General features: G+C 30.2%; 1 protein-coding gene across 4 annotated transcripts in view; it reads right to left on the reverse strand.

Moving 5' to 3' along the window:
* Nucleotides 1-3,422: 3,422 nt before the first annotated feature.
* Nucleotides 3,423-13,916, reverse strand: part of LOC139488514 (disks large homolog 5-like) — a 65,348-nt gene continuing 54,854 nt past the window's right edge. For all 4 annotated transcript variants that reach the window (XM_071274204.1, XM_071274207.1, XM_071274206.1 and 1 more), the window contains 9 exons: nt 13,787-13,889; nt 13,026-13,245; nt 12,230-12,432; nt 11,774-11,815; nt 9,087-9,188; nt 8,401-8,528; nt 7,851-7,960; nt 6,175-6,284; nt 3,423-5,669 (listed from right to left, as the gene is read on the reverse strand). In XM_071274204.1, coding sequence (XP_071130305.1) covers nt 5,569-5,669; nt 6,175-6,284; nt 7,851-7,960; nt 8,401-8,528; nt 9,087-9,188; nt 11,774-11,815; nt 12,230-12,432; nt 13,026-13,245; nt 13,787-13,889 — 1,119 coding nt within the window. In that variant the 3' untranslated portion in view covers nt 3,423-5,568. The remainder of the gene's footprint in view (nt 5,670-6,174; nt 6,285-7,850; nt 7,961-8,400; nt 8,529-9,086; nt 9,189-11,773; nt 11,816-12,229; nt 12,433-13,025; nt 13,246-13,786; nt 13,890-13,916) is intronic.

Consider the following 13,916-nt stretch of genomic DNA (forward strand, 5'->3'; position numbering starts at 1 on the left):
TCTGGACTGGTCTTTTTTACAGCTTATATCTGACATTTGTTATCTTTAGTCTAAATATTTTTATGACTGGTAATCGACCTCGACTCTGATTGCCAATAGATTCTGGAATCAATCAAGATTAATTCCTTATTCAATAATGCAAACATTCGTAAACAAATTTATTTTTTACCTAATTTATATGAAAAAACTTTTCTTTTTAATAGGTGGACTTATAGTTAAATAATAGAGAATTATAAAAGTTTCACGAATACACTAAAGCCTTTCATGTTTGATAATACCAAGAAACACAAGAGTGCACACTCTGAAGTGTGTTGCCTGCTTTATTGACCATGATTGGTCTTATCTGGAATGTTTTATAAAGGTTTCACAACAAGTATCACATAAACTTGACATTATCTGTGACGATTTGGTCAAGGTCAGATAAACCTTGCCATACAGACACCTTACAAACATTCTATGTATAAAAATAAAATGCTTAGCCGAGCGCAGCCTGATACGACACAAGTAGTTGATCTTTTGCTAATAGTATTGAAGAAACAGATCAAACAAATTATTTTCATTGACCTGTGTATATTATTGTATATGGCAGTTTTTTGTTCATGGTTATTGGTGTTTTTTTTGTGTTTTTTTTTTTAATTGTTTAACATTTCACTGCAGTATACTACTGTTGCCTTTATTTATTCACCCCTTATTTTTTTATTTTGTATTTACATTCTATCATAGATCAAATTTATTCGTTCAGTGTATGTTCATTTGTGTTAGTATGACTTTTGATCGAGTTGAGCTATTTCAATTGATATTTTGTAGTGTCTTTCTATGTTGTGTTGTAACACTATTTTTTAGATAAGGGTGAAGGTTGGTGCCTTTTAAAATGTTTAAACCTGCTGCAATTGTTTGCACCTGTCCCAAGTCAGGAATCTGATGTTCAGTAAATGTTATATGTTATGTGGTTTATAAGTGTTTCTCGTTTTTTATATAGATTAGACCGTTGGTTTTCCCGTTTGAATGGTTTTACATTAGATATTTTAGGCCCTTTATAGCTTGCTGTTCGGTGTGAGCCATGGCTCTGTGTTGAAGACCGTACTCTGACCTATAATGGTTTACTTTTACAAACTGTGACTTGGATGGAGTGGTGTCTCATTGGCACTCATACCAAATCTTCTTATATCTACAAACCAATAAAACTCAACATCGACCATCAAAATGAATCCACAGTCAATTGATACATGCCAGACATAAATATTCACGTTACAATTATTCAATGTTCCAAGTGTATCTAAGAAATCACTTAAGGTATCTGAGAATTAACAGCTGCGCCAATGAGCACATGATACGCCTGTCTGTTTTTCAAAGAATAAAGTTAAATAACTTCTTAATGTCATGTAAGAATCAAAAGGGAGCTTACGTCGATAGATATAAACAATCCACCAAAGTTTCATGAGAACTGCTGAAAGCATTTTAGAGTTATTGTCCAAAAACTCAAAAAGTCACCCCGTTTTAAACGAATGAAACCACATTACTTGGAAACCTCTTAGATTTATAAAAATTGAAAGGGAGCTTACGTCAATAGATATAAACTATTCTCCAAAGTTTCATGAGAACTGCTGAAAGCATTTTTGAGTTCTTGTCCAAAAACTCAAAAAAGTCAACCCTTTTTAAATGAATATAACCACATTACTTGGAAATCTAATATCTTCAATTTATAAAAATAGAAAGGGAGCTTACGTCAATAGATATAAACTGTTCTCCAAAGTTTCATGAGAACTGCTGAAAGCATTTTTGAGTTCATGTCCAAAAACTCAAAAAGTCAACCCTTTTTAAATGAATATAACCACATTACTTGGAAATCTAATATCTTCAATTTATAAAAATAGAAAGGGAGCTTACGTCAAGAGATATAAACTATTCTCCAAAGATTCATGAGACCTGCTGAAAGCATTTTCCAGTTATTGTCCTAAAACTTGAAAATCCCCATATTTTTAATTTAATTAATGTAAGATCTAAATTTATATAGATATCAAAAGGGAGCTCATGTCAATAGATTTAAGGAAGCACGCTATAAAATACAAAGATTTTATACCTTCAATTCCCCAGTTTTAAAATGCTGTAACTTTCTTAATAATGCTTTGAAATTTATAAAAGTGGTATTTATGGATAGCTAACAGATTACTCTTTCAAATTAATGCAATGTTAGTATTATACAACAATTATGTAATTAATTGTCATTTTGACTGTTTCGAAGAAAAAAAATACAAGAAATTTCCACTTTCAATTGAAATCAGCTTCTTCATAGATACTCTGAGAGGGTTGATTTTATAATATGTTGTTCCTAGAACCATTATCTACAAAAGCGTTGAAGAAGCGTTAAAAAAGATTTTAGATAGATGGTATAGATCAAATTTTACACCTAATCAAACAATCTTTACTTTTATGTGGTAAGGATGTTTACACTAATTACAGACTTATGAGGGGTTGGAAAACAATAGCGATAATTTGAGACACCGTTAAAATTTCTTGTTTAGTTATAGAAATATCAGAGCTAAATTCATTCAAGTGAACTGACCAAGATTTTGCCATTAATTGCATAATAATTGATTACATAATGATTACATAACAAAAATATTGCATTCACTTAAATGCTTAATCTTTTATCTATCTATATATACCTCTTTTATTTATTTATATGCAGTCACAAGAAAGTAACAGCATTTCAAAGGTTGGTGATTGGAAGTATAAAATCTTTGTATTGTGCTACCTTAAACAATTCAACAAAATGTCTTGCAAATTAGTAGTAATTTTTGAGTTATTGTCTGAAAACTTGAAAATCCCCCTTATTCTAATCAATAAAACTCATAACCTGAAAAAATAAATTATAAAATTGAAAAAAATCTAAAGGGAGCTCATGTCAATAGATATAATCAATTCACAAAAGTTTTATGTATATGAGTTAATGGGTTTTTGAGTTAACAACTGACATGTTGACAACTGACAGACGGACATCTTTATACCATAATACGCCCCGTTAACGGGTGTATAAAAAGACAATTACCTTGTCTTAGGAATGATGAATGAACAATTTTGAGATCTGGTAATACATTTTTTTAGTGTGACTGTTTACTTTTTTTTACTTTCTATCAGTAACATATTGGTGTCACTAATGGCACAGAATATGATTACTGTTCCTTAGCACCTGAGATCAATACATAAATATCAGTAGGGTTTGTATTGCACATTCTTATTTTTGAAGATTGTTTTATGTCTCCTCTTTTTTCAATGAATCAATGTTTACAGATTCCTAGATATGCTATAGAAAATCTAACATACTGTAAATGGTTCTTTTAGTGTTTATAATTCTTTAAATGTAAGATTATCTATGAGGAACAGAAATTACTGATTTGTGCCAACCAAACAATAAACAAACATTTTTTATATTTTAAACCATTTATTTTTCCATGTCTATGATTGATGGTGTAAACACAATAGTAGACATGCATACCAACACCCATCTCACAATCACCCTCGACAAAATTCTACAGCCATGTTTTTTTTTACTAAAAAAGCAAGCATACATAAAAAATCTGTATTTAAAACTTTGTAGAAATCAGAAACATTCATACATATAATCATTTTTTCAAATCCAAGAAATTTTTAATTCTAAAATATTTCACACAATGAAATTTCTCTACTAAATCTGACAGCAGTTATGAAGCAGTATTCCTTTATTTTTGTAATCCATGATACAGAGTAAAAATGAAAATTTAAATATTTCAAAATAAAAAAAACCAACTAAATATATCTTGACATCATCTCAAAAGTTTTTTTAGATACTCTTTGCCGATTCCCGCACTAAAACCTGGTTTTGTTACAGTGTTTTCAAATATTTTCAACTTATCTCTTTACGATTATTTTGAAAACTTTTAATTTCAAGAAATACAAAATTATATCAAAATCTTATAAACAAAAGCTTTATCAGCAATGTAATTTAAATAAATAGAAAGTAACAATTCAAGGCTTAGAAAGTATCACAATTCAAAAGCTTAAAAAAGTTTCTTGGAAGTATTTTTAATTAGTTTTAGAGCACTTCATGGATATTTTCAATGCTTATCAAAATTATACCGTTTCTTTGCTACCAGTGTTTTCTCCTTTTCAGTTGTCTGCATAAAACCCTTTAGAAGTCTGCAATGTACACAATCAGTACATCTAAAGTTTCTCATAATCTAAAGGCTATTTTTCATGATTTTTTTTTTCATTGATACTCATTAAAAATTTTCAACTTTGTTTAAATGTATTCTTTTTAATCTCCCCTCAACCACAGCTGACTAAGCAAATAAAAAGAATATACATGATTTAAAACGCAAGATCTAATGTTATTAAAACTAATGGTTTTAGTAAAAACTTAAAAGTAAAAACTCAAAAAAAACAAAACATCTAATTACTACAACTGAAATCGAATGGTTTTTCAACTTCTTTCCAACTCTTAAGAATAAAATTACTGTTTGCAATAAAATTACTGCTCATTCATGACAGACACATGTTACCACGGTAACCACAAACATATAACATTTAAAAGTTCTAATCAATATCACAGAATACACTTCCATTTAATATAAATGTATACAAGTATCTGATTTTATATATCTATCTGTAGAAAAAATAATGCAAAAGCCTTAAGAAACTAAGGAGCTCTGCCGAAGGCTTGTATAATGTGCTTGACAATGTAAAAAAAACTTGAGAAAACAATCAAAAATGTATCAATATTTTGAAAAGTATCTGAATCCCTTACAAAACATTTGTAATCCATAATGTATTACATACAAAAAATGGAAATACTTTTAACAAATTTCATTTCCAATATCACCCTTTTTTTTAAGATCACAAAACAGACCTTTTTTTTTTGCTGTATCAGGGATAATTTTTTTTTTGGTAACGTTCAATATTTGAGCATGAAAATATTTCATTTGATAGCATATTTATATGGATTTTATTTAACTGTCAAAGATCATAAGAAATAATAATTCATAACGACCAGTCACATCTTCTAAAAATGACATAAAAAACTCATTTGTAGATATAAAAAAAACTCTTGAAATCTTTCCTCCGAGACAGGCTGTATGCAGTTCTGTGTCAATCTGGACACATAGAGATCTCATTTGACTAGATAATATATACATGCAATAAAGCACTTCTGTGACTATTTTTAAAATGCCTTCATTGTTTAACCAAAGCTCATCAAGGGAGATAATCTAATAACATTACAAATTGTCTCCCTTAGTAAAACATCTTTTTTCCCCTTATTACAGGACTGGTAAAGAAAGATCCTTATAACATACTCCTTTAAAGACAAATAAAACAAAAGTAATATATAAAGCACTAAAATCATTTGTAGCTCTCCCTTTCTTCCAAATACTAAAATAAAGTTTCATGAAAATATGAAAACAAATAAATGAAAAAATGCAGTGTCCTATTGTCAAATGTTGACATCACAACACAGAAAAATTTGTACCACTTTGAACGATGGTCACATGATATAGTTTTAGTATCACAACACTTAAAATACACTGTGGTTTATCACAACACTGAAGGGACCCAAATGCCCTTTTTTTGCTCTGACGATATCACTGTTTTAATCTGTTGATGCATCTCTGCAATGTTGCCACCTTGAATGACAGCTGAAATAGAAAAACATTGATATAAATATTATGTACTTCATTGAAAATTAGAAGAACATAACATATTTATCTGTACAAGATTATTGTTTTTAATTTCATTCATATTCTTTATCAAATTTAGTCATTTTTGATAGTAAAATAGCTTATCATTGTGAGAGGGAACATATTTTATGGATTATGGCAAAATTGTATTTTCCTGAATATTTGTTTTCATGGTTTTGCATATAATCAAATTTACTTTGTGATTCTTTAATTCTGGGAGCAAAATTGTACTCTTGCTATCCTTCCTCAATTGTTGTTTCCTTTATAGTGACAATCAACCACAAATTTGTAATCTTTTTCTTTTATGTTAAATTTATTCAAACTTTATAGAAGATTTAGAATTGACAGTAGAAGATCAAATGTTGCCCTAATTTGGTTATTGTTGATGCTGTGTTGTTGAATCACTGACGTTTAACCCACATATCCTTTCTCCAATTATCAGTGACATTTTGGAATTCCTTACCCGAAAATTGGTGGTTATAGTCTTTTTCAAATTTCTGGAATTTTTCAAATATATCTTTGGCAGCTTTAGCATTTAACCTTTCTGGTAAAAACTGTGGATCACGTAATTCCCTGAAAATGAAAATCATCAATTGTTTTAATAAGGATAAATAACAATCTATCTCATTGAAGAACAAGAGGCTGTCACAACGACAGCAAACCGGATTTATTTACATTTATTTGTGTCCTGGCAATATCACAAGAACCATTACTGATGAATGGTGAAAGTGAAAATCATCAATATCAAATTTGACCTCTATTTTGTCATCAGTATCAACATTTTGAAATAATAATATTTGAAAAGCTTAGATTGAATGGTTCATGAGTAAATGCAACAACGTGAATGGAAACGCCATTTTACGATCTTTCAAGAACCATAACTCCTGAACAGTAAAAGTCAAAATCGTCATTATTGAACTTGACCTCCATTTTGTCATCAGTAACAGCATATTAAAATTTCGGAAGCTTTGGTAGAACAGTTCATGCATAAATGCACGGACACGACTGGAAACTCCATTTTTCAATCTTTCAAGAACCATAACTCCTGAACTGTAAAAGTCAAAATCGTCATTATTAAACTTGACCTCCATTCTGTCATCAGTAACAACATATTAAAATTTGGGAAGCTTTGGTAGAACAGTTCATGAGTAAATGCACGGACACGACTGAAAACTCCATTTTTCAATCTTTCAAGAACCAAAACTCCTGAACGGTAAAAGTCAAAATCGCCATTATTGAACTTGACCTCCGTATAGTTGTCAGTAATAACATATTAAAATTTTAAAAGCTTTGGTTGAACGGTTCATGAGTTAATGCACGGACAACATTTGATTGCCACCTTTCAAGAACCATAACTCCTGAACGGTAAAAGTCAAAATCGCCATTATTGAACTTGACCTTCGTATAGTTGTCAGTAATAACATATTAAAATTTTAAAAGCTTTGGTTGAACGGTTCATGAGTTAATGCACGGACAACATTTGATTGCCGCCCGCCCGCCCGCCCGACCGCCCGCCGTACATCCCCAAATCAATAACCGACATTTTTGTCACAAAAATCCGGTTAATAAAATCATGCTATCTAATATATGATATCGTGTTAAAAATAGTTAAATGAAAGTTTTGAAGGCTTATCTTCATATTTTGACCAATAAAAAACAGATTCAATTAGAACTTGGTCTTTTATTGTTTATGTAATATATTTGTATTTTGTTAAACTCTGATTGCACATTTCACTATAATAATAATTTACTTACTTACTTACTAGAATAGTACATGTATAGCAATATAAGCTAAATTTCAATATAAGCAAACAAATAAAACTCAATATATCAAGTATAATTTCAAAACAAAACAGTAATATGAACAGTGGTTTACTACTGTTGCCTTTATTTTCATCAACTTGATCATACAAGTTCCAATGAACATCTCCTTCTCAATCAATTATCAAATTCATAATTCTATGTGTACACCAGATTAAATGAAGTGGAAAATTTGTATGAGGAGTTCATCCTGCTATGACAATAAATTAGTGAAATATCCCATAATAAAATTCAATTCTGCAAAAAAATAAATGTTTACAGTATGAATACAGGTTTGGAAAATTTCCAGATTTACTTTTGTTTTACAAAATAACATACCTTAACTGTTTGACAGATTTGTGTCTTGCAAATATTACAATAGGATATATATGTTGCCTGTGAAGTCTTTCTATAGATGATGGACTTCCATTTAGTAGGCTATGCATGCCCTGAAACATAAGAGAGGTTCTTACACTAAAATATTGGGAATTAGATAGATTAATGTCAAAATCATTTTTAAATACTATTTCACTAATAATTTACAAAGAAAATACAAAATCTGCTTATGAAATTCCATATCAACAAAATCTCAGACAATTTAATCAGGATACATACCAAGAATAAAACAGTACAAATAAAGAAAAAATATAAGCGAGTCCAATTATTACATACATTCAAAAGATAAATTAACACTGAACAAAACTTATTCATTATTAACAGCAGATTTAATGGCTGCAAACTGAGTTTGTTGAAAATTTAGGAAATAAATATTTAATTTTTTAACCCATTGATAATTAATACATCAAAATAAGTACTGCTTAATCACAGTCTTTAAGATGTAAGATGCCAGCATACTGACTGTTTTTCCATCATACATATAGTTTTGTACCTTGTCGCTGATTTCATGAATACTTGTGACTCGAATACACACAAAATGATCATCTTCCTGCCAATAGTCAATATAGGTACCGTCTGCTAGTCCTTGTTCCATTACTTGAACAGAGGCTTGCATCACAGCTAGAAGAAAAAAAATGTTTGATTTTTATTTGAGAACACAGGTATTGGTTAAAAAGTTAAAAAGTAAGCTTAAAAAGTCTTTTTTATTAAAAATAATAAATTCTACACCAAAAGTAAAGATCTGAACTGCTTTATTGTGTTTAAACTGTACTAGTTTTATAACTTTAAGAATATTTCTGTGATAAGTCAGGAGCCTGTAGCTCAGAGGACTTAGTTTATTCCTGTCTGTCATACATTTTTTTTGTATTTGTTTTGTAATAAACTAGGTTGTAGGTAATCTTGTTTGAATTGTTTCACATGTTTTATGTCAGGGCTTTTTATAGCTGATTAAATGGTATGGGTTTTTCTTATTGATGGATCTGATCAGTGCCACATTTCCTTGTTCTTTATGTACCCGTAAATCATAATAAAATTTGATAAATTTCAAACCACAATTAGTCTGCATAAATACAAGAATGCTTGTTTATGTCATTTCTCAATTGCAGAAGATAATTTTCATTAAATTTATAAAATTTACCTAAAATTTATGTTTGTATGAAACAGATGTAATGTACCTACCAGGTTGACAAGCTAAATATATGTCAGGAGATTCTGAGACTAGTTTTTTAATTAAAGGATCAGACAATGGAGCTAATAAAATCACAGGCCGTATCTTTTTACCTAAAAAATATAAATGTACAAATTAAGGTGTTGTTACAATTAATTACACAATGCATATGAATATAAAATGCAAATGGTCACTGCTATGGAAGGATACATTTTTTTAATTCAATATCTACTTAATATGTAGTACCGTGCATATTAAGTAGATCTCAAAAATATATCTTTCTTTTGTTTTAAAAATAAACAGTTGACCTGCTAGTGCATTATATGTTTGACCTGTACTTTTGATAATTTGTTGCTTAAATTGATGAAGTTTTAACAAGTCCAAGAACTCTGCAATATCTTAAAATCTTCAAAGGAAACTTTCAGTCATGGAACCAGGCAATTGGTAGTAATTTCTAAAGATTCAACATGAAAAACATCACAATATGTGCTTGATTAGGAACAATATCATCAGACATTTCATCATTGGTATTAAAATAGCACTAAAAATAGATGGAGCATTTGTTTAATTTCATAATCCTCATCTTCAAAAATTTCATACCAATTTTTATCGAACAAAATCATACTGCATTTTGCAAATAAGTTAAAATCTGCATCATGTATTTAAACAAATATTTTATTGTTCTTTATCCATTTACTTCTTTTAAAGACAATAAAAAAATCAAAGCCTTAAAGGCTGTAAAAGCAATTGCTGCCATGTTAATGTTTGGGGACTTTTATTTTTCATCCACATATATACAAGAATTAAACCTGACATGAGTGTTGTCTAGTTAAAAGTAAGAAGGTTTTAACTTTATATAAATAAAAGACTTTAGCAGAAAGTCATTTTTAATATGTTTTATATTTCACAAGGAGACAACACGTTTACCAGGCTAAAGTTGGGGTCAAATATACATGTGCTGAAACATATAACTCAAAAAGAAATCATCATGGATTATCCCCTGGTAGTGTTTGTAACTTCCTTGGCAATAATTTCCTTTATTGATTTAATTTTAACAATTTTCATTATTAATTTATATTTAACCATTAACACAAATGATTAAGTTAAAACATTTCAACTTTCCAGACGCAAATGTTAAAAAACGGGAAAGAAATAAAATATCTTACAAGACATAAGCATGTAAAGAATAAATGTATATTTCAGCTTAATAAAAATATTTTCATAATGTTTAATACTTTGTCATCATTTTTAAAACTAAGTTCCAAACATTATTGCTCAGTTGATATGTGTCCTTCTGATGCGATACGAGCACAGGCACTTGTTTCTATCCATAGGAAGGTCTATTATCCATATAAATAGTTTTATATGGATAGTCGACCTTCCTATGGATAGAAACAAGTGCATGTGGGTACGAGATAACTACAATTCTCATGCAATCCCGAAAAGGGGGGTCATCATAGACAAACATGACATTAAATCGTTATCACTGAACTAGTATATATATTGTATAGGGGCCAGCTGAAGGACGCCTCCGGGTGCGGGAATTTTTCGCTGCATTGAAGACCTGTTGGTGACCTTAATTCTGCTGTTGTATGTTTTTCTATGGTCGGGTTGTTGTCTCTTTGACAAATTCCCCATTTCCATTCTCAATTTTATTATACGAACAAGAACAAACAGCTCTACGTTGCTTTGATATTTATCAATTTTCAGGAAACATTGCGAAAAATGATCTTCAATATTTCGAAAACATGTGAAATAAAATTGCTAACACGGTGGACCGTCGAGTGTCAACAAACGTAGTAGACTTGTTCACTGAAAAGACGAGGATAATGGTTTCATCTGACATTTGTTATGCAAACCCAGTTTTGATCATGATATTTAAAAAGACGTACTTTTTTTCAATCTATGTATTAATAAACTAGAAAATTCCAAATTGTAAATATCTCTTCATCTGGACCGACTTGGCATCTACTACGTTTGGACGGGTCCATTTCATTAGTAAGGTGATCGATAAATATTACGGAGTTTTGACAGAAAAGGAAAACGAACTTATTGTTATGTGTTTTCAACAAGGGTTTCGTTCCGCTAAATTATTTGCGGAAATAAAGTTTGTCTATTTTTAGATTACAGGTAATAATTTGACACTACGCATTAACCTGTGTAGTGATTTTGATTTTACGATAAATGTATGAATGAACGATAATTTTATGAATGAACAAGAGCACCTGACCTCTTAAAGAAACACAAATTAAACATAAAAAACCGTATTTATTAGGAGATAATTCAGTTAAATTTTCAATACTAAATCAACAACTGAAATGAATCCATATTTTGTTGAAACATCGTACGAACGGCGGAAAACGGAATCGCATTTATAAAAATGTACTTTTTTTCACTCGGACTTCTATGTTATTTGATAGTCAAACGGTTGACCCTTTAAATACAAAAATACATCTACAAGAACATATTCTGAAACTTCTTAAATCCACTAACGTTTTTTTAAAGTTTCAAGCTATGTATTGCATTAGAAAACATACATAGGTGTTAAAGAATGACTGACCAGGAGCCTGTTTAACAAAATACTATGGCTTGATCTGGGCGGAGTCTCTGATCTGGGTCACAAAGATGGCCATACGCGACGGCATAAAAGCAATTGCTTTAAAAATTAAACAAAAAACATTTTCCCTATTGTACTTACATTCCATTCTTTCAATTTTGGTATATGTGTATACAGAAATATCTGAAAAGAAACACATAGACATATGTAAGAAGATTGTCAAAAACATATGATACTTTTATAACAGATAAACCAAAAGGAACAAAATATACATTTTTATGATATGAATCTACTAAATTTGCAAATAAATACCTCTGTCGGTAAGAAGGTTTGACTTTTTTTAATATAACTCCTACTTATAATTTTTCCTCTTTTTGCTATATGCCGACTCATTTTCAAATCTGAAGCCCCTTGTTTTTTAGCAGGAATTGCTAAACAGAAGAGAAGGGATATTATGGTCTGTCTTTTATTTCGCCCTAAAAATGAGTTTTTGAGATCTATTTAAAACTTGCTCATAATAAAGAAATATATATAAAATCAAAAAATTAGATGAATAAGACAAAATTTGAAATACAAAACATGTATTAGTAAACCTACCATCTAACTGTGGGACTGAATCACTATTTAAAGAGGCATCAGAAAAAGAGTTGAATTCTCTGCTATCTTTGGAATTGTTTCTTTTATGTTTTCGTCTTTGAAGAAAGCTTCGCCTGACATTTCCTGACCCTCGTCTGGAACCTTTCAGGTCTTCAAATTCATTCTCTGACTGGCTTCTTTTTAAATTAAAATCATCTTCTAACCTGTAAATAAATGAAAGGTATTTATCATTTTTGATTTGTAAAATACATTTGCAGGATAAAATCATTTTTTTTCACAGGTTTATGCATAATATGGTACCCCCATTTCAGATTTTTCTGATTATCAAACTCTTTCAAGGAATTCTTCAAACAAATTTGATTTGATTTGATTTGATTTGATTTTCTGTGTTTTATGCCAATTTTAAGCACCGCATTTGGGCTATTTCGTGATGGCCAGTTTTAATTGGTGGTGGAAGCCGGAGTGCCTAGAGAAAATCACTGACCCTTCAATAGTAAAACTGACAATTCTAGTCAATTAAGATAGGAGTTGAGTGCACCATACTAATCTGAAGAGGTTGTAAGGAAAAAATGCTTGCAACAACAAATTGATGACAATCAGCCAAAAACAATACATCCTCTGTAACTCTGTTGCCGTCAGCATACAAATTATTATTCTGCTACTAAATTTCTCTCAATATAAAGCTCATTTTGTCATGATAAATTTTTGACTTTTCAAATCTTTTTGCTCTAATGAAGATAAATCTAGAAATTTGCATGGAATGCAGGAATATGGATAAATAACTTATATTCTTTACCTTTCTTTACTTGGAATGGTACCACATTTCTGTGTTTTTCTGCCCTCATCATCCACCAGCCATGCAAACCAATGACCTAGCTTGCCATCATGGATTGTACTTTCAACCAATAAAATGTCATTTTTCTTGAAGCTCAATTCTCCGTGATTATCAGCTGTGTGATCAAAATGGACTCTTACGTAAAAATGGTCTCCTGGTTGATTGTAAACCTTCTTATATCCTGTAAGAAGAATTAAAAAAAAAAGATATAATTATTAGCTTGAGATTAGACTCCCAAACAAAGAAATTTTATGTATACTAGTGTATTGAATTCAAAAGGGATGTGACAATGTGGATTATTCCTTAGGGAGGAGGAGGTTATGCTGCAGTCAATGTAAGTTGTCAAAAGAAATATAAATTGATATAGTTTTGAGTGTCGGGTGTAGGATCTCAATAATTAAAAAAAAAATATGTTGGTTCATATGGATAGAGAAACTGAGCCCCTAGGAGAAGAGGTAGAAGCTTAATGAAGGCATAGCAGCTATTCCCATCCATAATGTAAAACTTTCATGAGATTAGGTAAATCTTATCTGGACATATCATTGTGTGTTAAAACAAACCATAATTTGATGTAAACTTAGTCCTAGTAGAGTTAAAAGTATTCTTTTGTGACTTATTCAGTTAAAACCAAATACTCCAACAGGTGTCAAGTTTAGAGTTCCCACTTAGTTCAGAAAAGTTGACAGTTGGGTAACAGAAAATATCATCCTTATATAACTTACTGGCAGGATTATATTGTACAAGCATTCTAACAGAAGGACATGGCTTGGTCAGTTCTAAAGAGGCTTCTTCAGCTGTCAGCTTCCGGAAGTCAACTCCATTATACTGAAAAAGAAAACATTCATTTTTTTT

The sequence above is a fragment of the Mytilus edulis genome, chromosome 9 (genome assembly GCF_963676685.1).
Source record: "Mytilus edulis chromosome 9, xbMytEdul2.2, whole genome shotgun sequence".
NCBI lineage: Eukaryota > Metazoa > Mollusca > Bivalvia > Mytilida > Mytilidae > Mytilus > Mytilus edulis.